Consider the following 24,932-nt stretch of genomic DNA (forward strand, 5'->3'; position numbering starts at 1 on the left):
GGACGGGCAGCTCTGCCCTTGGCCTGGGGCCACCTCTCCTTCCTGCTGGCCTCGGCCTGGCGCTCAGCAGCCAGGGAAGGACAGGCTGTGCGACCCCCGAGGCTTCTCTGTGGTCCTTTTGTCCACCGATCTGCCCATTTCACTGTCCTGTCGGGGAGCTGAGTTGAAAACCTGGGAATTCTGGCCTGAATTCCATCTGTAACGCTGACCATCTCCATGCTTATTTGCTTACAGTGCTGGGGTGGCCAGGGGTGAGCTGGCATCAGTCACCGTCCGATGTTCCAGATGGTGCCTGAGGCCTGCCAGCCCTAGAAGCCTCTGCATGGATGTGCTGCAGACATTGTTGATTTGAATCTATTTCTGATTTTTTACTAATTTCAATTTTTTTCCCTCTTCTTTTATCCCATCCTTCCCTTTGCCCCTCCCATTCCCATGTCCTGTTTTTCTCTCCTCCATAGACCACATAGCCCACATCATAGAGCTGCTAGGCAGTATCCCAAGGCACTTTGCTCTATCTGGAAAATATTCTCGGGAATTCTTCAATCGCAGAGGTAGTACCTCTTCTTTTTGAAAAGCGCCACGATGCAGACAGAAACGGGATAGCACTACTGATTGTAGCGCGAATGATGGCAGACATTTCTCCTAAATTCGAAAGGCAACCTAGCGAAATTCCTGTGCTGATTTAAAAGTTGACAGGGAAGACCGCACTTGACCTTGCCACGGTCCCCCTGTGCATCCGGCGGCACCGGCAGAGCCTGTGCTTGGATCATACAGGTCGCGCTCTGTTTCTGTCTGCGCGGGCGGTAGCAGTGTCTGCATGCAGTGTACTGATTAAACTGTCGTGTGTTTCTGTTTTGCTGGCAATGTTTCCCAATGCAGATCACATAGCATTGATCATTGAACTGCTGGGGAAAGTCCCTCGAAAATACGCTATGTTGGGAAAATATTCCAAGGAGTTTTTCACCAGAAAAGGTAACGGTATTTATGCAACACTAATTTTCAGCATAATCCTCTCCCAAAAGGAGAAATTGTGCATTCACGTTTGGGCAGTGGAGAAAGACCTGGACCTTGTTACAGCTGGGGGATTCTGCTGAAGAAAGCTCTCAAGAAATAAGCTTGAACCATCTCCCATCTGTGGAGTACGGATTTTGTAAGAGTACCACTTCCCAGAACCCTCGGTCTCCTCCCTGCCCTCTCCTCTCCTAATCTAAGCCCAGTCTGTGTATTCACAGATTTGTGAAAAGGAGTTTAAGTGGTTTTTAGAAACCAGCTAGACTTCTCTTTCCATTTCTCATGTTGTTCGTGGAGCCTGAATGTTTTTGCCGTGGAGTAGAGGCAGCCTGGGGACAGGACTTTGTGAGCGTCCCTCTGTGTCCTGCTGGGTGTGTCTGAGCTCCTTATGACGTGGGCGTGGGCTGCTGAGACCCTGTGCCCCCTGCTCTGAGAAATGACGTTCTCTTCTCCCCTGCACTATTGACATTGTGTTAATAGCTGATTTACTTTAGTAAAAAGGCACCAGGAATTTATTTTTAAAGAACCCCTTCCCGGCGCCATATTGTTTTGTGTGAGCATGTTGGACCTCTTAATTATGTTTTTCCAGCTTGAATTTTTTTTGGCAGTGAGAGGGAGCAGTTGCACCCCCTTTAATAAAGAACTTTTAAAGTTGGTTTGAGTAGGATGTGGAGTTTCTAGAAATTTCTGAAAGTCCAACATGCTCTATCGCTTTCTGCTTTAGTCAGATTTGGAGAACTGGCTTTGACTTTTTATTTTCCTATGAGATAAGGTATTCTTCTAGAGTCATAAATCCTTATTATACCCTTTGGTGATGTCCAGCCACCCAGTCCTTGTTCCCTCCTTTAAATTACGCATCCCCGTTAAATGCGCAAGACTCGAGAACGTGCTGTGCCGAAGCCAGCAGTTTCCTGTTCCACTTACTCTGAGCACAGCGACCACTGCTCCCGGCTTTCCTAGGACCACCCCATGGGCAACCTCTGAAATGTGTAGCTAGATGCAGTTATTTTCTTACTACCTTTTAGAGGCTTATCACAGGGAAAAAAGGTGGTCAGGAAAAACTGCTCTTCAGACAACCTGTGTCGATTTTGGTTCTGAAGACCCACCTGGACTTTGAGTCTGGGTCTCATGAGCAAGGTTATGGTTCCTCTCACACGTGGGCCCAAGTAGGCTTGAGGCTAATAGAATGGCTTTGCCACTGAGCTCTGTTCTGTGACAGCATGGTGTGAGGCTGGGCACGTCCTGTCATGTCATCTCTGCACCTTCCATTTCCTACGCAGCACGTGGCACCCTAGTAGCTCATGTCACGTTTGCTGAGGCAGAGTTGTAAACAGGAAAGGAACTGCTCTAAACACGACGGACTTCTAGACGGCAGTATTGCTGAGAGAGAGGGCTAAGTTTCCGTAGGAAACTTCTTAAAAACGGTTGAAGGGGGGCGCCTGGGTGGCGCAGTCGGTTAAGCGTCCGGCTTCAGCCAGGTCACGATCTCGCGGTCGGCGAGTTTGAGCCCCGCGTCGGGCTCTGGGCTGATGGCTCAGGGCCTGGAGCCTGTTTCCGATTCTGTGTCTCCCTCTCTCTCTGCCCCTCCCCTGTTCATGCTCTGTCTCTCTCTGTCCCAAAAATAAATAAAGGTTGAAAAAAAAATTTAAAAACTTTAAAAAAAAAAAAAAAAAAAAAAAACGGTTGAAGGGCTGAAGCAAGGGAAGGCTCTGGATTACTGTGGCTTGGGATTCAGTGTGACTTGAGGAACTCTGTTTTAATCAAGGCAGAGCCCTTCTTCCACATTTCAGAGTGTTTTCACAGCCTGTGAGAGATGGCCTGGCCCCTGGGAGGACTTGGCTGGACTTGCAGTGAACCCCCAGCCGCAGCCATCACCACTGTCAGGTGGAGGCTTGGAGGGGAGGGTGGCCAAGAGCTAGCAGCCTAGTCTGTCATGAAGCAGGGGACATAGCTGACCTGCTGATGCTCTAGGGAGGGGACGGGCACTGGAGGGCGCTGGACCTTACTCAGCACCTGCTCTGTCAGCCAAACAGAGAATCCGCCACAGGCCGACGGACAGGTTCCGGCATCAGGCACAGAGGACCAACAGCTAGTAAAGCCACACGGAGTTTTTCCTCTGCAGCGAGGAGCTTCTCAGAAGGCCTGGGCTCTGCAGTTTTCCCGGCGCAGCATCTGTGGGTTGGGAACCGCTTACTATCTATGCACAGCGGGGAGGAAGAGGGACACGCACTGCAGGAGGGGACCCGAATGCTGAGGAGGTGAAGTCCTGCTTGTCCAGTGGCCTGGGATCAGGTTCGTTCCCAGAGGCAGTGCTCTGAGGCTCTTGGCGCCAGTTGGGCGTGGCTCCCAGGGATGGCACCTGCTGGGTACCAGCCCCGAAGCCCCTCCTCACCCCATCGGCAGGTGCTGTCTTTGAGCGGGGCGGGGAGGGGGGGTGGGGAGGGGTGGGCTGACCAGCGATGCTGGTGAACTGATGTCGCATAGCAGGTGGCTCTGCTCAGAGCTCCCTGCGCGTAGCCCTTCAGGCCGGAAGGCAGCATTCCTGTCAGCCTTCCTGTCAGCAGCCCTGCTCCTGGGGCCACTCGGAGTCTGTGCGTGACCACTGCCTGCTCCCCGACGGGGGTACGGAGTGCTTACCTGGGACTGTGCTGCCGCAGCGTCCCGTTGTTACTGCACATGCGCTTTAGGGCCTGCGTGCACGGGCTCCGCCAGGGAGCTTGTTGGAAGGTGACCAGGGTCGAAATACATTTGGCCTCCTTGGTAAAGACAGACCAGACGCATTGTGATTCAGTGTTACTGTGGTAACTAGGGTCCTTTCCCCTTCATTTGGATATGAGGGAGAATTTCTGACTAGGCAAGTGATTGGGAATTGGGACCCAAGTCCTTTCCTGATCATTGTTTATTTATAATAAGTGGAGATCAGAAGGGATTTAGGGCTTTTACAGAAGTCACAGAAATAATATTTTGATGAATGAGGGTGTGTCATGAAAATAGATTTTACCATGTCCCCCAAGATGAGAGGAATGATTTGTTACATAAAAGATGGGTTTTGGCATGCCCCCCCCTAAGGAATGTGTGCGGATATACAGTTTGGAAGTAAGGAGATCTTAAATGTATCCGTTAACATTTTTTAAGTGCCTGCATGCCAGAACTGACAAAGAGAAAAGCAAAATCAGAAGCTGTTATTAATTTGCTTGCATCCCCTTGGAAAATGGCCAACGATTGAGAGGGAGTGAGCAGCACCCTACCCTGCTCTTTGTCCTCCTACGGGAGACCCAGGCCACATCTTCACCCTGATGCCCTTGAGGAAGAGCATAGGGTCTGTGTGTTAAAGCTAAAAACCAAGCGCAGCTAAGTGACCTCTTCTTAACGTACAACTCTGGGTAAAATGATTGTTACTAGTCCGAACAGTCATTCCTTAGCTGGGAATTTTCCACGCGAGCTGGATGTTTTGGCAAAGGAAGGTAGTTACTGTTCTCATCCTGTTACAGTTTGATAACCAGCAGGTTAACTCCTCTGGGTGTGGACATTAGCCACCAAATGTCTTTCACAAAAATCCTCTTCACCATTGTATGAAGATGTGCCCCACTAGAAGTAAGCACCTCTGTGCATTCTGCCCCTACTTCTGTCCTGTTAGGGTCTGAGGTGTGTGTGTCCCCCGCCCCCCCCCCCAAATTCATGTGTGGGAATCCTAACCCCCAAAAGTGTTAGTATTAGGAGGTGGGGGCCTTTGGAGAGAACATAAGGCCATGAGGGTAGAGCCCCCCTGGTTGGGATTAGTGCCCTTACAGAACAGATCCCAGACCACTCCCTTACCCCATGCAGAGGACACGAGAGGGTCTGTGACCCGGAAGGGGGCCCTCGTTGGGACCCAGCCCTGCTGGCAGCCGGGATCTCAGACTGCCAGCCTCCACGACTGTGGGGAATAAATTCATTCTTATTTATAAGCCACTCATTTTGGTTGTATTTTGTGATAGCAACCGGGATGGAGTGCAACTTGTCCCCAGGAAGTGTCCCAGTGCTTGTCAGGTGATGTAGCAAAAACAGTGCAGGCAGGAGTGCACCGTCCCACACGCTGAACAGACGTTCTGTCGACACATGAGTGGCCATCGTTTTAGTAAAACATACTGTTGGAAATATCAGAGTAGTTAATTAAAAAAAAAAAAAAACGGTTTGATTCTAGGGAAGGGCATCACGTGGGCTGGAACGTGTGAGAGTGATCTGTTGTGTGTTGGACCAGAGACCTTAAGTGCAGTTCAAAGCATGCAAGAAGCCTGTGCAGACAGGGCACCCGGGTGGCTCAGTCAGTGAAGCATCCAACTCCAGGTTTCAGCTCAGGTCACGGTCTCACAGTTTGTGGGATCGAGCCCCACACTGATGAGCCTACTTGGGTTTCTCTCCTTCTCTCTGCCCTTCCCCTGCTCATGCTCTCTCTCTCTCTCAAAATAAATAAACTTAAAAAAAAAAAAAGAAAACAAGAAAGCCCGTGCAGAGCATTTGCAGTGCAATGCCGACACGCCCCCTGTGATAGGGCTCTGTTCTGCAGTCTTCGTTTTTAGTGTTTGAGATGAAACTTGTTAGAACAATTTCAACTCCCCTCCAGAATCCCCCACATCAACAGATTCTCTTACTTGTGTGAAGAGCGAAGCCTGCCGTAGGCTTTGGGCCCGTGTAGGCTGGCGCTGTCCCGTTCATCATCTAGGCCTCAGGTGGTGAAACCCGTTGGTCGCCGTGGTTTGCTGACTGCACAGGCAGGTGGCAGGTGCCAGGCTCGGGCACGAGGCCACCTTGGGGATGCGTGGGGCTGATCTCCCCATGAGCCGGGCCCTGTGCAAATGACTAGAAAAGGTTCTTCACACTAGTGAGTGTAAAACTTTTAAAACGTGTACTTTAATACACGTTTTAATACAGTTTCACTTTAAGCATCACTTCTGAGTTGTGAGCACCCTGTGTGAGATCAGGACCCCGGTCTGTCTTGTTTGGTGCGGGATTCCCCGCAGCCCGGTGCCCAGTAGTCACAGAAAATAACTTCAGACTAGAAACATGAACCTGTGTTGAGTCCTCCTTTCTGGAGAGCGAGAAGCAGGTGACACTGTGTCCCTCTTGGCCCAGGATGGCCCTCGTGGCGCCCGCACACATGGCCCTGTTTGAAGGCTTGCGTGGTCTAGGTCCCCTGCTAGGGTCGGGGTGCAAGGCGGGAGGGTACGGTAGGGATGGTGCGGTGCCCTGGAGGCAGACTGGAGGGACACTGGGCACACCACAGAGACATTTTGGAAAATAACAGACCACAGGCCACAGCTGATCATAAGTCTGAAACTAGCGTTTTAATCATTTCATTTTGAATTTGAGCATATGATGCAGAAAAAGTAATGAAATTATTGCTCTCAGGTGTTCAGTTCTAGTTAGTTCATCCCACATATTCCTGTCGTTTATCATGATTAGTGTGTATTTTTACTGCGTGCATTAACGCAGTGTTGGGGTTCTTTTAAAGCTATTACTTTGTTTTAAGCTTTGTTCCAGTTTTTTAAGCTTTTGTTCCAGCTTTATTCAGATGTAATCTACATACCGTACAATTCACCCTTTTAAAGCATACAATCGAGTAGTTTTTAGAATGTTCCTGAATTATGTAGCCGTCACCACTGTCTGATTTCAGAATATTTTTATTCTCGACAAGAAACCAATCCTTTGCCCATTAGCACTCATTCTGGTTTCTTTCCCCCTGACCCCTGGCAGCTGCTGGTCTTCTCTTTCTCTGGGTTTCTCTGTTCTGGACATTCCATGTAGATGGAATCCTACGGTGTGTGGACTTTGTGATGGTTTCTTCCATGTGTTCCGGTGTTTCAGGGCTCATGCACGTGGGTGCCTGTGTCTGTACTCTGCTTTTGATGTGTGGAGAGACCATGTTTGGTTGCTTCGCTCACCAGTTGATGGATATATGGGTGTCTGCTTTTTGGCTCATATGAATAACGCTACTGTGACTATTGTACAAACTTGTGGATGGACCTGTTTTTACTTCTCTTTTTTAAAACTTTATTTATTGATTTATTTATTTTGAGAGGAAAAAAGAGAGGGGCGGGGGGAGCCTGCGTGGGAGAGGGGCAGAGAGAGGGAGAGAGAGTCCCAGGCAGGCTCTGCACTGTCAGCACAGAGCCCAGTGGGGGGTTCAGTCTCACCAACCTGTGAGATCATGACCTGAGCCGAAAATAAGAGCTGGATGCTTAACTGACTGAGCCATCCAGGTGCCCCTGTTTTAACTTCTCTTAAATCACGTGTGATAGTTGAAGTATAAAACTTAAATTTTGATGAAGTCCAGTCTTCTACTTTTTCCTTTGTTACTTGTTTTTGTTATTTGTGCTTTTGATGTCACATCTAAGAAACCATTTCCTGCTTCTAAGTCCCAGAGATTATTCTGTTTTCTACTAAGAAGTTATAGTTTTAGTTCTTAGGCTTTGGGCTGTGATCCATTTTGAGTTAATTTTTGTATTTGTTGGGGGTAAGGCTTATACAGATACTGAACTCAGATATTGACCTACAAATTTGTAGGAATTTCTTCAAATTTCTAGTTTTGTGTCTTGCTTGTACCAGTATTTGTGGACAGGTTTCCTATCTATATATGCCGTGAAATTTATCTGAATCTATTTTATATCATGGTTTATTTTCTAGTTACCAGTATTCCCTGAAATACAGTACAAGGATTTCCCTCATAGTCTCCTATATGCTTATATGCTTAATTCTGGAATATTACAATTTCAATGAACAAAATAAAGTATTTCCCTTCTCACAGATCACTTAAAATGATATTCAGGAGAAGTCTGATGGAAGTACTTAACTTTTTTCCTTAAAAAGTACTCTGATAATCTGGGCCTGGCGAATACAGTAGCAGGTCCCAAAGCCTTGACTTGGCAGGCGAAGGAGCCCTCCCTTGGGGCCTGTTTCTGTCCGTTTTCCTGGGCTCTGTCAAGGCGATTCTGCCCCCAGGGCGGATTAGGAGCACGAGGGGCTGCTGAGGGCAGGGTCGTCCATCTGGCCTTGGGCTGGGCTCCCGAGGAAAGACAAAGTGGTAGTCAGCGTTCTTTAGGAAGGAAAGGAAGGAGACGGTTTAAATGGTAAAGTCTTTCACTATTAAGTGTCTGGTTTTTTGCAGAATGTGTTGCAGTGGAACATATCTTGGTATACTTGCCTGAGAGCGAAGAAGTTGTCAAGGTAAAAATTTGTTAATTTGTCCAGGAGCCACTTGTACAATAGGAGCAGATAGCGAAAAACAGTCTCTCAAGTGTTTCTTATTTCATTTTGTATTCTGAGTTGTGGTAGCAGAGGTGGCCGTTCACGAGGCTGGAGCTGGGGAGGGGACGGGGTCCCTGCTCATGGGACGAGCCTGTCCTAGCGGTGGATGTGCACGTTTGGGAGTTGAGGGCTTGTTATTAAAGAGCCTTTAGCAACCATTTGTGAGACTTGTTTCTTATTGAATTGAGCCTAAGAGTTTGTACATGGAATCATAAGGCCTAGGCAAGTTTATTTCCTGTGTTTTTTTCTTGGCATCAGTTTTTCCACCTGTCTCCATAAGGCACATGCTTTTTCTTCGAGGTGGCACTTTGGGGTTGTCATGGTAGCGGTGTCGGGCATGTGTACCGATCGGACCTGAGGGTTACTGTGCCTGGTGCATATGCTCGCGTTACAGACAGCGTCTTCGCCCACAGGTTTTTTTGTGTGTGGGATTGATTACCTGGTCAAAGTGTGTTAGGTGTTCCAGTCAGTTCTTTGCAAATGTTTTTATCAGTTTATAGCTAGTTAGGTCTGAATAAATAGATTTTCAGGGCCTTTCAGCTTGTGTTCTTCTCATCACTGTTACTATGCAGATTTTAAGGCGGCTGTTGTGGTAACGCTTCTCTCTTTTCATGGAAGATTGAACCTAATTTCATGCCTGTTGATGGATTTTAAACTGGCCCCCTCCGAAATAGATCCCTCAATGTTCTGATAGGACTGTGCTTCTCAGCTGTTACATTCATTTGCAACCTCGGGGAGTGTTCGTTCCAGGTCAGAAGAGATGAAGGTCGGTGAAGTTCTTTCCCCCTTCCAGAGGACACGTTTTGGAATGTTCCATGTGAACTTTCTTAGTTTCCTGCAAACCTTGCTCTGGTGAGCTCCACGGTCTCTGTAAGCCCAGGAGAGCTGTATTACGGAAGATGCAGAGAGAGAAGCCACCTTCTAACAATGCTGCTGTTTGGGGGGGTACCTGCTTTCCATCTTGAAGGGCGCTTTGAAGGTTACTCTTGTGGTCATTCTCTTCTAGTCTTCTTTTAGTACCAGACGCTGGGCCATATAATTTCCCTCCATGTTCCCAAGTAATATGAAATAGTATTCATCAGGTCGATGTATCATGGTTTGTTTCTGTAACCACGGTTATCCTGTCACTGAGCACCTGTGATTTTGCGAGTATGCGTACTGGGTGGATGGGTGGGGGCTGGGGGGATTGGGAGGGTGGTGCCAGGGTTTATTTTCTTAGGCTGGATTTCCAGAGCTGGAATTTCCAGATTAAAGGGGATGAGCTTTGAGCCATTGCTCAGACTCTGTTCTCATGGACATAGTCTTCCTTCTACAGGAGGGAACACTTTCTCCTCTCAGATGGCCCTTTCTCTACTCCCCTCCCCAAAACAGAGCTGACCTACAGTCTGTAAGCCATGCCGAACTCTGTCCTCCGTTTACTTTGCACAACATCCCACCAACAAGAAACATTCCGTAAAGTTCTGTTTATCCCAGATCTGGTGCGCGTGACGATGGCAACTCCGTAGACATACCGGTTCACAGGAATGTAATTAAGAGAGAGTGGAGGCCGAGAGAAAAAAATCCTAGTGGGTGGGATTACAGGTCATTCCTCATTCTGTTTTTGTACTTTTCTGTAACGTTCTTTTATTTTCTTTGTGATTAAAGAAAGAGGAGAATGGTCTAAATTGAGATGCGTAAATGCGTGAAACAGACCAGGCCTCCTGAGAAGACCTAGTAAGGAAGCATCTCTTAATACACACCGTGAGACGCCTGGCTTGGTGGGTGGACAGAGCAAGTGGAAGAGGAGAGCACACCTGGCCCTCACGTGGGGCTACATGTGGGGTGCCTGCCTCATCAGGACCGGCCAGTGCTCTGAGCCCAGAGCTATGCCTGTGCAGGGGGAGCGGGGAGCGGGCCCCGGGCAGCCCTTCCTTGTCTCTGCGACCCGCAGGGGAGGCCTCTCTGCCTACAGGGGAGGCGCGTCCTGTCAACATTTCTAACGGGGAGAGAAAAGGAATTAATCCTAAAGAAAGGTATCCTGACCTTTTGGCAGTTTGATTTAAATCAGCTTTTTTTCCTATTATGAAAAAGGCTGTCCTAGTTTTCAGACCATTTACTAGATCGTTGGTTGTTCTGTTGTGTTGGTCGGGGCTCCTCGTAACCTATGGTTTCTGTGGTGCAACTAGCACATGTTCAAGATTTGATGTCCTGATCTCTTAGATTTTACAGCCAGCGTGTGGAATTGAGTGGTGTTTGGTTCACCTTGGCCTCTAGAGCTGTGTTGTCTGGTACAGGAGCCAGTGGCTAATTGTGGCTGTTTAAACAAATTAAAACTTCAGTTCCTCAGTCGCACTGGTAACATTTCCAGGGCTCAGTAGTCACATCTAGCTAGCAGCTGCCATATTGGATTAGTGAGCTAAAGTACACCTGTGCCATCCAAGAAACTTCTCTTCAACAGCACATTTCTAGACAGAAGGACTCCCTTTTTCTTTGCATGGTCACATGCAGAAATAATGGTCCAAGGAGTTTATGTAGTGTGTTTCTTAAAGCTTTTTCTAAGCAAATTTACAAATTGCAGAAGATCCCACATTGGAGGGAGAGTGCCTTTGTCAGTCTTTGCAAATGAAAACATTCCGGGTGTGGTGCCCTGCTGGCTCAGCCGGTGGAGTCTGTGACTCTTGATATCAGGGTCCTGAGTTCGATCCCCACGTTGGGTTATAGAGCTTACTCAATAATAATAAACTTAAAAAAAAAAAAACCATCCTGGGGGACTCAGCACCTCTACTTACTTAAAAAAAACCTGGAACTGATTAGAACGAACTGTTCCCCTTTCAGTGAACCCCTTGTTTGCATTCGTCAAGCTTACGCAAAATAACACGGCCACAAAGACCTTTCGTGGTCACTGCTTGGGGGGAAGCCGGCCTTTGGTGTTGCCTAGTGTTGGGCAGGTAGGTGTCCGCTTCACTGAAAACCTGGCCGGACCACCAATGGGAAATGCACGTGTGGAGCTTCCTTGACACTGCCTGTTTCTTCCCCATAGGAGAACTGCGGCATATCACCAAGCTGAAGCCCTGGAGCCTCTTTGATGTCCTTGTGGAAAAGTATGGCTGGCCCCACGAAGATGCTGCACAGTTTACAGATTTCCTGATCCCAATGTTAGAAATGGTTCCAGAAAAACGAGCCTCGGCTGGCGAATGCCTTCGGCATCCTTGGTTGAATTCTTAGCAGATCCTACCAGTAGAGCATTCTGAGCTAGCAAATGTTTTCCAGTACATTGGACCTAAACGGTGACTCTCATTCTCTAACGGGATTACAAGCGAGCTGGCTTCATCCTCAGACCTTTATTTTGCTTTGAGGTACTGTTGTTTGACATTCTGCTTTTTGTGCACTGTGATCCTGGGGAAAGGTAGTCTTTGTCTTCAGCTTAGTAGTTTACTGACCCACTTTCTTCTGGAAACAATAACATGTCTCTAAGCATTGTTTCTCGTGTGACATTCAAATGTCAGTCTTTTTTTTTGAGCGAAAAATACTTTCCCCCTTGTGTTTTGGCAGGTTTTGTAACTATTTATGAAGAAATATTTTAGCTGAGTACTATATAATTTACAATCTTAAGAAATTATCAAGTTGGAACCAAGAAATAGCAAGGAAATGTACAATTTTATCTTCTGGCAAAGGGACATCATTCCTGTATTATAGTGTATGTAAATGCACCCTGTAAATGTTAATTTCCATTAAATATGGGATGGGGACTCAAATTTCAGAAAAGCTACCAAGTCTTGAGTGCTTTGTAGCCTGAATTGCATGTAGCGGACTTGAACTGCTCCCAGGAGCTATGCAGACTTTTCATTCCATAACAGCCCTTTTACATTGGATTTTAAACAAAGTGGCTCTGAGTTATGTCATTCCCTATATGGCACTTTAAAGCAAGAAAAGACATGCTTTCATTCGAAAATACGTACTATAGTTTTAGCACTCTCATTCATATTTTTGCGTATTTTTAAAAGTACTTTTAAGGAAAAAGAGCAGTTTCCCTTTAAAAATGTGATGGCCCGGTACCATGTGGTGTTGCCTTCTCCAAACACTGTAAGTTAAACTCTACATAGATTAAATCGGACAACAAAAACCATGTGCGGTGTGTGGAATTAGAAATATATACACACACACACACACACACACACACACACACACACATATATACGTATGTATATATATATAGTTTTTCTGGAAAAGCTTACTTGTGTTTCTCCAAAACCAAGGTGTGGTATGTACAGTTAGTGGTGCAGTGGGCACGACTCTAACATCTCAGAGGTAACAGGGATCACGTTCATTCCATAGGCAGTTATATGCGTGGCTATAACAATTTTCTGAGCTTTTTCATTGTCTTCCCATGTATTGAAGTTGAGAAAATGATTTTCCCTTTGCAGGTTGCACACAATTTTGTTTATGCATTTCCTTAAAGTTTTAGAATCCAGGACACAAACCATAGTAGGCAATACGATTTTAGAATGTAATCTACAGAGGTGTATTTAGCCTCTTTTAGAAGTCAGTGGGTTGAATGTCAGGTTTTTTAAAAATTTTACATTCATTAAGGTGCCTCGTTTTTCTTGACTTTGTCCATTAACATTTATCCATATGCCTTTGCAATAACTAGATTGTGAAAAGATAACAAGTGTTGTAATAATAATCCATTGTTTGAGGTGCTTGCGGTTGTCTTAAAAATTAAAGTGTTTTGGTTTTTTTTTTTCCAGACATTGCCTTGGTCATTGGCCTATATTTGAAGTGATAGAATCAACAAACATGTGCTCTCCTTTTAGTGCAGTGTGACCCAAACTAAAGGAAGTATCAACATTCCTATTGCAGGAAATGTAGTCGCACAACATGCATTAAGGCTTACTTAGTACACGGAAATCGTTCATTGTGTTGTAAGAGTAGAATATGGCTTTCGAAGAGCTGCTGTAGTACAGATTCACTGCCTAGAATTTCAGTGATTCCTCTTCGTGTTCCATGAAATCCATACTAATGACATAGTGTTTGAGCATTGCAGATTTTCTTCTCTCTTTTTACTAGTTTTCACTGTGAGGGAACAAGACACAGTCCTTTAGGAGTTAGCATGGTAATCACATACCGCTGTGAGGTGCAACAGAACCACTTACGAAACGTGCATGCTGAGGTTTTCCGAGGAGGCTGTAGGTTACCACGTAGGTTCTACGACGGATGGTTGCTGCAGACACAGTTTCCGTAGGATCCGTTCTTACAAGAACCACAAAGTATATGTCTTCATCTTCCCCTAACTGAAGAATTTGTATCAGGGTTATAGCACACTTGAATGAAATGTATCTAATGCAATTGCAGCTCATGTTAGAAAATAAACTAGATTGTTATGAATTTTGTAAAGACCTGTCCCTAATAAGAGCCTAACTGGTGTACAATGTTAAAAAAAAAAAAAATGTTCTAGAAGGAATATATGTTTGTATTAGGTATAGTATGTTTTTTTTGGCGGGAACCTGGTGGCTTGAGTTTAAAGAATACATACAAGCCGAGCGAGAAGCGCTGGTTATACGAAACACTGCAGCCGCCTCGGATGTTCTAGTGAACGTCCTGCTTTTCCCCTCTGGTCCACATCAGGCCTTCATGGAGAAGGACAAGCAGTGGACCACATACATGATGATAGCAGATGAGAGGCTGTCTGGCTGGAAATTAGAACTGCCCAAAGGCTTAAAAAAAAACAACAGATACAGGAGCTTCAGAAAAGCCTGGACTTTTTAGGTGAAAAGCAATTTCCTGACTGACTTCTTCCTGTGCCTGGATCATACGTAACAATTAACAGGAGAAACCACTGTCCTTGGGTAGATAACTTCAGTTTGTATCCACAGGTGGGATTATTCCTTAAATTCTGCTTTTAAATTGTCCATTTTTTTTTTTATGACTTCAATGAAATTTTGGTAGAGGACAGCATTTGGGAGTCCGTGTGTCCTTCATCGAGGAGTCGAGGAATTATGCAAGATCCTGCAGTTCATAGAAAAGTTTCTCTATACATGATTTGTGTAGTAGGCCAATTTATAACTGAGGAATCCTAAATCCTTAGGAGGACAGCCCTTTAAAGAGTTTGAATAATGCTGTTCGCTATGCTAATAGTTAACCTTTGTTCTTGGAAACCGTTGGGCTGGGTGATGTAGAGCCATGTTTTTCTTGGACAAGTGTTTTTTTAGTGAATACGGGAAGTACAATTTTGTTTGCTAAAGTCAAGGAGGGCAAAGTTGACCTAAGTTCTTGTAAAACTTGAAGCTGATTAGAATTGAGCCCTAAACATGGCTCTCTGTGTGCCCTTATTAGCTGATTTTCAAAAAGAAATGGGAGTTAAAAGTGTGCAATGTGACTTTCATTACTGCCAGATATTATCCAGTCATTTTTAGTCTGTTCACTTGTTTCTCCAGCACACAGAATTTTTGTGCTGTGCCAAATTATGCCAACTAGGGAAAACTGGAAAAATGCGTTCGTGTCATTACTAACTAATGCTCCTCAGAGGCAGAAGACAGAATTTATTTTTCCAAAATAACTAGCATTTCCTATTTCAGCAAAATGTTCATTAGGCTGTTTTCATTTCACTTGAGAACTCTAAGGGTAACGCCTTCTTCCTTTTCCTTTTGTACACCCAAAACAAACTTTTAAAAACTCGTATTTTTTTTCCCTGAATACTATAGAGCTAGATAATGTTAATTTAAGGTTTAGAGATAATTTTGATTAATCAGGACATTGCAGTCACGCATGTTCTAAAGTGTACAAGTTAGGTATTTGTGTTTTTTAGGTCAACTACTCCGTATTTTACAGGCTCTAACTGTATCACGTGTGATGCTTTAATGATACGGGCTCACATTGTACGATGTCAGATAGAAGTAAACGTGCACAGCATCTCCACAGCAGAGTAGATTCCTGTGAGTTGGCTCCTGCAACAGTGACAAGTAGGGACATCATAGGAACAACCCCTTACTGCTTCCTGATGACTGCTGAGGTGGTGGTTGCTAAAGAAAATGGAAGGCTCCTTACAAACTACATCTGAAAAACTGTAACTTTTTGTAAAAGACCCTTGTTTGAACAGACTCCAATCTCAGAAGCTGTACAGGACAATCTGGTAAAACTGACATAATTGTGATTTATTAACATGAATTAAAATGCCCAACCAGTGCTTCAATGTGACAGTATATTTAAAATAAAAAAGAAATTAAAGGCCATATACTGTACTACTCTCACAAAGATCACACAGTTTTGCAAAGACCTGTCATATGTACAACGCTATATATCCAAAGAGAAAAGCTGTAAGCAGTTATATACGCAAAGGAAATGCAGTATTTACAGTGTGTCGGGAGACGTTAAAAATCATCTATACATTAAATTACATTTTGCTCGCAAATAACCGATAAAACAAAATGAGCCATGTCCACACCAAACTATAAAAATCTGTATTGCATTTTTTTTTTTATACCTAAGATGCACTCACAGAACTGCTGACAGGAAGAAAAATGAAAATCCTCATAGTGCCATTTCTTAGCTGTGTACTTAAATGCATATGTATGAAATAATATAGAAAACATTCACTAAATGAATTTAACTGCAACAATAAAATTGAAAAATCATGTAGCATCAAATCTACTGCCAGAAAAACAGCTGGAATGTTCACTTACAAAATAAAGATACCTAATACTGGCTTAACAGCACATCTTTTAAGGAATTTTAAAAAGCAAAAATGGGAAAAATACAATGAAAGAGCACTGGTTTTTTTTTTTTTTATACAAAGTTTCATGTACAAGCTTTAAAAAGTACCTTAACAGGTACATATGAAATATACAGTTTATCTTACAGAACATTTTAAAAAATGTTTTTGGGGTCCGTTTTAATGCCACCCTGAACCGTGGTAATTGTTCTGAAATGTCGGTGGCACCTGCGCTCTGTGAATTGGGATTTGTCCAGGCACTGGAGATGCCTGCTGGGGTCCTTGAACCCCGTGTGGCAGGGCCACAGAGCCAGGATGAGGACAGAACCCTGAAGCAGTAGGCGTTGGAATACTGTTTGGTCCCTGGGGCTGGAGATGAGGACCTGCGACTGGTAACGGACAATGCGGCCCTGTTCCAGAAGGCTGGTGTTGGGGTCCGGGCCCCAGAGTGGTGTGGTGTGTGGCTTGGGAGGGATACGGTGGTACGGCCGGATGAGCACTTGAAGGAAACAGTGGAGGTCCTTGATGAGGCGGGTGGTGTAAGGCCTGAGCGGACGTGGTGTGGTGCCCAGAAGCCAAAACACTGGAAGGTGGCGGTGGTGGTGGCGGAGGCGGCGCCGAGTTGACAACATGCTGGTGTTGTGCTGGCAGACCTTGGAGTCCCGTGGAAGGATGGGGTGGTGGGTGGTGATGAGGGGCGGGACCGGGAGGCGGAGGGGGGGGTGGCAAATGGTGGCCCGCGGTTTGCGAATGAATGTGCGACCCGGGGGTGACGGCGTGAACGGGCCCCACCACGTGAGCCACTGAGTGTTGCTGATGGGAGCTCGGCTGCTGGACGAGGTGCGGTCCTGGGGCAGGGGGTGGGGGGGGCGGTGGGGGGACCACGGTGGCAGCAGTCTGATGGTGGATCGGGGGGTTCTGAGAAGGCAAGAAATGCCCTGGAGTAACATGGTGTCCTGGGACGGTTTGCTGGCTCGCGGTGCCAGGAAGTGCTTGATTTGGTCCCGACGCAAACACAGTCTGTTGGGAAAGCCCACCTTTAAGCTGATTATAATTCTGAAAGTTTGCAGAGGGCTGCTGGTTTTGATAGTAAGACGAGGAAGAAGGGGGCGGAGGGGGTGGAGGGGGTGGAGCCGCGCTGTTCAGACTCGGTTGGTTGAACTGGGTGTAGGTGGCCGAAGATTGTCCCGAGGGGGTCTGTGTAAATAACGCTCCGGAGGTCGCCTGCTGAGTGCTGGCTTGCAGGGTCTGTGCCGCGGGGTAGAAATTTCTCTGAGGCTCTCGCTGAGGGGTTCCCACCTGAGGTGACTGTGCGTGATGAGGCCTGTAGGGAGACCCTAACTGCTGGGCGGGGGGCTTTGGTGAGAGATAACCGTGCTGTACCGGCGGGTGAGGTGTCGATGATTTGGGAGGATTTTCTACGTGAGGGGACGGAGGACAGTGCAACTTCACTGGCGCAGAAGGCAGCTTTTGTGGAAGTTGCTCGGATGAGCTTCGAACGAGTGGCTGAGGAGGAGGATTCTTCGAAAGCGCTTGGGTGTTATTTAATAGCTGTTTCTGTTGGAGCTCTGTTTTCAGGTGAACACCGTTCTCAGCTTCTGATACAGTAACTGTGGCCTCCCAATGGGACTCTGCTTTTGTGAGTATTTTCCCATGTGCTTGGACAGGAAGTACAGGTCCCGGTGAACCAGGCTATGAAAAGGAAACAAATCATGTAAGAAACGTTTTATGTACATTGAGGTTTGTTATCAGTGGTAATGTTATTTACATGTTCATTTATAAATGAAGATAGAGTCGAGAAGTCCATCACAGAGGCTTGGGATATTGAAAAGCCAGCTTTTTCAGAGGCTACAACAAGTTCTGATAACTAAGGTTAACCTGAATTCCCTGGATTAATTTTTATTAAGACCAGGTTAAGGAAATAATGGTCCTTACATTTAATTTGCCTTTTTTTCTTAAGCGATGAAACCTGCTTTTGAGGCTTATTTTGAAAGATTTTTGATAACCTTCAATTCCATAAACTGAAATTCCTACACCCTAATGATAAACCCAAACTGTTTTAAATATGTATGATGTCACGTATGAGGAAAAAGAAAATCAATCTCCTATCCCTCATCTTTAGTTTCCAAAGATCCTGCCACGTCAGACCACCCCCCATGTCATGATTCAGGGTGGTAATAGCATTTCTTTTCAATGAGTGTCACCTGACCTTTTGTTTTTTGGGCATTCACTGAGTGGTCAGATATTCTATGAAAAGACTGAATTTCCTGGGATATGGAGGTGGAATTCTAGGAGAAAATGTAAATTACTGAAGCACAGTGAGCACATTAGACCATTTGGTCAAAAAGTATCCAAAAGTCACAACCGGATACTTGATACAGCAGAAAAATCTCTGTATGCATATTACCATCCACTTTTCTGAACAGCCTTGTTCAAAGGTCAATTTTATTACCTTGCTCATTTTTGAAGGGCTTTTACAAGTGTTTTGAGAAGTGTCTGGGGATGGACATTCATTTGTAGTCACGGATTCTGGATTTTCAGGGTCAGGATCTGTAAAGCAGAAGAAACCTATATAGTAAACGTTAAGATGGCGTGACAGTATTGTCTTACAACTAACACTTTGTACAAAGCAATGTCAATTCTATTCAAGCCAACTTTTTATAAAGGCGCTCTCCCTTCTGATTTAAAAAGGTTCTTAAAACAATAATCATGATGGGTCCTCTGCTTACTGACCTTCCATAAGTTCACTGAAAGGAGGGACTGGGCCCTGGGGCTGCAACTGGGGAATGTGATTTGAATGAGATGGAGGTGAAGACGGAACATGACCCGGTGAGCATGGGACACATGGCGACTCTGCCCCTGGAGGTGAAGCAGACCCAAAGACAACATTAGAACCGCGAAGAACGAGGGTACATCATGGTCAGCTGGCTCCACTTTTGGGCAGAGGCACAGGCTCACTTACCACTATCTCTGTCTTTTCGGTGATCGCTGAGGAGTAGCGCTCGCTGGTAACTCCTTTCTCTCACCTGCTCCACTGAGGTTGAAGCGGTCCTTGAACATAAAATCATACCGTCAATTCAAGGAAGGTACTGCCAGCTAGATTATTCTTTGTCCTGGATGGTCAACATGTCCTCTCAGACCAAGGCTTTTGCTCTGCTGGGAGAATACTTAGGTGTAAAGCTTTGAAAACAGCCTGTCTTTTCTTTATCCTCATATATTTAAAGAGCTCAGTCAGACTCCATTCCTTTGTCTTAAGGCAACTCCTTGGTGGAAGGGAGCAGGGGGTTGAAGGGTGACATATCAGCATCCAGAATGTCACTGCAGGGACCCATACCCTTTATAAATTACCCTGTGTCTGACAGCAGGAAGCTCTCGGGGGTAAGGGGACCGAGGAACAACGTGAATGAGCCCTTCTGCCCTTTGCCAAGACCCACCTATATCTGGCCTCTATTCCTACTGAAGAAGTACTAAAGTTGGTTCTTCTTTTCTGTAACTGGTAACAAGGGCGTATAAGGAAACTGCAGGATGTTGACTATGATACAAGTTCTTTGGAGATGAGTATTTGTATGAAAAACGTGAAAATTATCAAAGAGGAAGCACAGTGGACCTTTAAACAGGCAGATGCATAGCTGGTTTAAAACCCTATCAGCAAAGAGGATCTCTCTGAAGTAGGACCACAGACGTCTATCTCCTCAGCACTGGGGGAATGACGACAGACAGGAAGAGAGTTCCTTAACAAAAGCATGTGCTTTTCAGAACAGCAGACTTCAGGTCTTTACAAATACGGCTGCGTTCAAAACCAGCTATGTAAGGGGTCCTGACTGGAGGATAAAGAATACCGACTACTTTAATTATATATGCATGCATACTACCCAGAGTTCTAAAGTTACCAGTTAGGTTTTTTGAAACAGGCTTACCACTGAACTTCTGGTTCATTCTTCTCGCTGGCGGAAGCTTCCTTAACGGGACAGTTATTGCTGGTGTCTTCTGAAGCAGCGCTGTAAACCGTAGGCGGCGCCGGTAACGGCAGGCCCGTGGTGCTCTCTGCCTGCTCCCCGCTCTCGGTCCTGCCGCCACAGCTGTCACCGCTGCTGCTCGAGTTGCCACTTGCATGAGGGGACACACTAACCAGGGGAAAGTGGTCTGCCTTGGAGCCGCTTTTCCTAGCTTCACGCTGTCTTTTACGGTATTCTAGCAGGGAGACCTGAAGCAAGAAAAGGAAAAGCAAATCTTTTTTTCTTGTTTTATATGTCAGAGTCAATCTATTCTTTTTTTCTAAAGAGAATTACTGTATTTACATTAGGAAAATTATGTAAAATAATTTTTGAGCAAATAATAATTAACAATTACCAATGGCTATTATATTGCCAGGCATTGTATTTAGATGATTTACATACATTATCTCATTTAATCCTCACAACAACCCTATGAAATAGGTATATTATCATCCCCATTTTACAGATGAGGAAATTGAGTAACTCACTCACTCAAGGTCACACAGCTGGTGAGTGTTGGAGCCGGGATTCGAACCTAGGTCTTACTTGAAAGCCCGTGCTCTTTCCACTATACTACATTGCTTCCCACAAAGTTGCCAACTGGACTCTGTTATAAAAATTAAAAGCACACATCACTAAAATTCTTTTGACTTGCAAAGCAATAAGCCTATTAACAAAGAAAATACGTGTTGTAGTCCATCCCATTCCTCTGAGATAAGGCATTCTTAACAGTCTCAGTATATCTGCCAACCAAATGGTGGTAAATCAGGGAACTTCAAGTAGTATCTATAGAATACTTTCCAAACATTCATATCCGTGGTCTAAATACTATTGATATTATGGATTAGGAAAGAAGCAGGGCTGCCTGCTAACATGTAAAATAAGGATAATAGCACAAATATTATTCAACTCTGCTTCTCTGGCTGGGAAGTGGTTATTCTTTCAGTGAAATAAATCATCTAGAGGTTTCAGTCTCTGAAACCATGCTTAAAGAATGTCCCACAGCTCACTAGAATGTTTTACTTGTCTGTAAACATTTTCTAATTGAGCATTTAGAAAAGGTTTAAAATGTACACATCAAAAATTTAACTTGAATAACTAAGTATGAATGCCTCCCATAACTATAATAACCCTCAGAAGTAGTATGAAAAAGACACTATTAAAAGGACTAAAATCGTTAAATTTGTAACCTTTTTCTTTTGTGGTGGATTCTGGGGTGTGCAACTTCCGTCGATCAAATTGTCATTAACAGTCCGTCCGAAACCAGAAACAAGCCCATCTTCTGAAGTACAAAACACAGGTGTTTCCATAAATATGCCTCTAGTATCATCCTGCATCAGGCACTTTGACTCACTTATTCGGAAGCCTCCTCCAACCTCCAACTGATGTGAGGGTGTCAGGTCCCTCAAGTTAGAGTTTACAGAGAAGTTAACTCCTGTTCTGTCAGGACTCTTTACCCAGGAAGAATACATTGTGCCCCGTCCAGAGTGAGTAGATTCCAGTTGGCTGGTAGGATCAGTCCTGTCATGTGTAGGTGGTTCCATGGTTTTAAGTAAGGCAGTCTGCTCGATTGAATCGAGTCCCAGTTGAAGGTCTGACACAGAATCCTTTTCTCCAGGGCACTGCCTATTGACCTCAGTCCTACTCCTGGGGCTGGTATAACCGATAGTCTTTATTTCTTGCAGACCCAGGTCAGTTAAATTAGAATTTCTAAAAGGCCCCAGTGTTAACATGGTCGAAGATCTGTCATATCCCTGTTTACAGAATTAAAACAAAAAAAATTACACAAATAAGCACACCTTGAGACTACTTATTTTTAAATCTCCTCATAATTTAAACAAAATAATAATAGGCAAAGGTCACTAATGTCAATAACCTTATTGAATAACTCCTTACCTCTTGATTATAAGTGCGTCTCTTAATTTCTGGAGAACTTTCTGGGGAAGAAATATTCTATATAAAAGAAAAAATTGAAAGTTAAAATATAAAAATTAAATCCATGATATTTATAGAAATGACAACAAACTATTACACGGACTTTGGTTTTAAACTTTCTTTTGTTTTATTTCCATTCCCCACATAAGATACCTGCCTCAATTTGATATACACAGCCATTCAGTCTGATGCCGAGTATCAAAATAAGATGAACATTATGCTCATTTTAATAAAAATGTAAAAGTTTAAATTCACATAAGTGAATGTTCCATATCTGCTTATTTGGTTTGTTAAAAACTTTTTTTCTACTCTCAGTACACTGGGGGTTGCTATTAAATACCAATCCCACAGGGTTCCCCCCCCCCCCCATTTAAATTTCTCACCTCAAAGTGCATGGTATTTCCTGGTGTGCCAGGAGTTACTGGGGTAACTGGCGAATATATGGGCTTATAACCATTTCTACAAGCTTCATCATCTGATTTTATCCGTGGAGGAGTGGCAAATGATGGGTCCGTGGGAGTAATATCTGTGTGGGTTGGTGTAGCATATGGTGAGGGAGTAGGTGTGGAGGTTTCTGAGTAAGCAGAATCTAGCAACTGATAAAGTCTTCGTTTTTTTAGTGGTGTAGTTAAATCTGTTGATGCAATAATAATTCACAGACATTATATTGCTGGTATGTGCTACAATCTGTAATATATTCTGGGAAAGATCAAAACATCAACAATAGTAATTATGATGACTTTCACCCCCAAACTCAATTTCAGGGTTTTTAAAGATACTACTAACATGAAGCAATCTCTCCCCACCCGTCCCTGCGTTAATTTTACTATTACAACATGCATTATCTTGCCAAATGACTTACAGGCCTAGGAGTTTCTAAGAAGTCTTACAAGTACAGATGTTAATTTAATCGATTTATTCTAAGAGTTCTATTAAATCTGAGAAGCAGCCCGTAACTTCACCCCTAAACCCCAACATACATAGTACTACAAATGAAGGTTTTCATGTTTATCTTCATCTAAAAGGTTAGAGGACAGAAAAAAGTTAACAATATGCTTCTTGGGGCCCCTGGGTGGCTCAGTCAGTTAAGCGTCTGACTCTTTTGATTTTGGCCCAGGTCATGGTCTCAGGGTTGTAACATGGAGCCTGCTTGGGATTTCCCCCCCTCCCCCTCTCCCCCCCTGCCTGCACATGCTTATTCGTTCTCTCTCGAAAAAAATGCTGCTTTTATAAAGTACATAATAACTAGAATATGTTTGCTGTAAAAACCATTTACATCCTGCCACATTCTTCACACTAAAACAGTACTGAAAAGAAATTCTACCTGGAAGAGAACAGCTATCATTTAATAGCAGTGGACTTTTACTTTCACCATTGACTGTAGGACTTCTGGATCTTTCTTGACAGGGTGAATTAAATCTATGTAAAATTGCTGAGTTTTCCTCTTCTAAAGCTTGTTTCAACCATCGCTGAAATACATAACAAAGGAACAGAAGTCAGTTTGTAGCTGTTTATACAGCCTGTAAATGTAAAGCTGATGCTAAAAGCATTTCACTGCCAGGAATGATAGCAAGGAAGGAGATTGGCCTTGGCTCATCCTAGATTTATATAGCCAAAGAACAGTTTACCTTCTTGCATGAGCCAGAAATGTTTTCAGTAGGTTCTTTTCTTCTCCTTTTTTCTGAAAGGAATGGTGAAGTAAATCTGATATAGTGCTTAGGAGTAGAGTATACGTGGGGGCTGTAAGTGAGTCCGGGTAAAGAATTGAGCTGTGTGGCTAACACTTCAGGATCTGTAGTTATGCGCAGAGGCCTTTCTGAAAGGCTGTCAGAAGGTTTTCCAGTCTTCTCATTCTTCTCACTTAACCATTCACTGACCAAGTGCTAGAGAAAAGAGAAATCCGGATCATTCTACATGTAATTACAGTTATACAGATGCTCCTATAGAACACTCTGACCCCAAATCTGAAAACATACTATCCAAAATGAAATATTAATTTAAATCATTCATATGTCTAAAAAGTCAATCCATCATTCTACATTTCCTTGGGTACCTCGTCTTACTCCTAAAATTTTTTATACAATAGTACTTTGCAGGAAGAAATCACATAATGGTACCTTCTGTAAAAGAGTCAAGTCTAAGAGATTCAGTACCATCTTATAAACACACAAAAACACTGAATTTAGATTTGCTACTGCTTCTGTGACCTGTTTGTTAGAAAAATCTGATTTTATGCAGTGCTTTTCTACCCTGATTGACTATCAGAATCCCCAGGAGATGATGAGACCAGTGTATATACATTAAAAAAAAAGGGAGGGGGGGGGGGTGTTGGCATTGACAATCAATATTTAAAATTTTACATAATCCTTTTTAAAATTCTGTTGATTTTTTTAATTGACAGTGCATGCAGTTCAGACTTTACTGGTAACATGAATATGCCTGATCCCTAAAGTATAACGATTACTCACTTTTCTTGTAAGCTAGTTTTAGTTATTTAATAAAGTTTGACTGTAATGGGCATGGAAATAAGGATTACATTTATCAGCACAAGCACATTTTGTCTGCTGTGTGGGCACTGATCTTTTCTATGTGGGTATCAAATGTATCCTTTTTATTTTTACTGGAAGTGTAATTTGTTAAAAAAAAGTACTAAAAGTAGTCAATACATTCTTACACATACAGATAAACACACATTAAAAGAATGATCTACCCACATCCTGTCTTCCAGAGATAATCATTATAAGCATTCTAGTATCTTTTTTTTTCCCTCAGTGTCTATACAATTGGTTATGTCCAGAACAAAAACCAGAAAAGCACATGGAATCTGCACCCAGATGCCTGGATTATGCATCCTGGCTTTGCCACTTACACTGTGACCTTTCCATAGGTCAAGTTATGCAATCTTTCCACATCTCAATCCTTATCTGTCAAAGAAGGGTCATAATAGAAACTAGCTCTACAAACAGGGTTATTGCAAGGATTAAAAGAGCTAAGTAACATAAAGTTCTTCAAACAGTATC

General features: G+C 44.1%; 2 protein-coding genes across 15 annotated transcripts in view; one reads left to right on the forward strand and one right to left on the reverse strand.

Moving 5' to 3' along the window:
* SRPK2 (SRSF protein kinase 2) overlaps nt 1–14,229 on the forward strand; it is a 257,229-nt gene extending 243,000 nt beyond the window's left edge. For 6 of the 11 annotated variants that reach the window (XM_047825648.1, XM_047825681.1, XM_047825689.1 and 3 more), the window contains 3 exons: nt 459–551; nt 880–972; nt 11,315–14,229. In XM_047825648.1, coding sequence (XP_047681604.1) covers nt 459–551; nt 880–972; nt 11,315–11,499 — 371 coding nt within the window. In that variant the 3' untranslated portion in view covers nt 11,500–14,229. Of the gene's footprint in view, nt 1–458; nt 552–879; nt 973–8,155; nt 8,215–11,314 lie in introns of all 11 variants that reach the window. The other 5 variants (XM_047825714.1, XM_047825732.1, XM_047825707.1 and 2 more) reach the window with 5 other exon arrangements.
* Nucleotides 14,230–15,404: 1,175 nt separating this feature from the next.
* Nucleotides 15,405–24,932, reverse strand: part of KMT2E (lysine methyltransferase 2E (inactive)) — a 99,644-nt gene continuing 90,116 nt past the window's right edge. For all 4 annotated transcript variants that reach the window (XM_047825624.1, XM_047825614.1, XM_047825631.1 and 1 more), the window contains 10 exons: nt 23,541–23,795; nt 23,237–23,381; nt 22,296–22,546; nt 21,874–21,930; nt 21,168–21,731; nt 19,900–20,186; nt 18,945–19,033; nt 18,716–18,841; nt 18,435–18,532; nt 15,405–17,674 (listed from right to left, as the gene is read on the reverse strand). In XM_047825624.1, the coding sequence (XP_047681580.1) occupies nt 16,163–17,674; nt 18,435–18,532; nt 18,716–18,841; nt 18,945–19,033; nt 19,900–20,186; nt 21,168–21,731; nt 21,874–21,930; nt 22,296–22,546; nt 23,237–23,381; nt 23,541–23,795 (3,384 nt within the window). In that variant the 3' untranslated portion in view covers nt 15,405–16,162. The remainder of the gene's footprint in view (nt 17,675–18,434; nt 18,533–18,715; nt 18,842–18,944; nt 19,034–19,899; nt 20,187–21,167; nt 21,732–21,873; nt 21,931–22,295; nt 22,547–23,236; nt 23,382–23,540; nt 23,796–24,932) is intronic.

This window comes from Prionailurus viverrinus, chromosome A2 (genome assembly GCF_022837055.1).
Source record: "Prionailurus viverrinus isolate Anna chromosome A2, UM_Priviv_1.0, whole genome shotgun sequence".
In the NCBI taxonomy this organism is placed as follows: domain Eukaryota; kingdom Metazoa; phylum Chordata; class Mammalia; order Carnivora; family Felidae; genus Prionailurus; species Prionailurus viverrinus.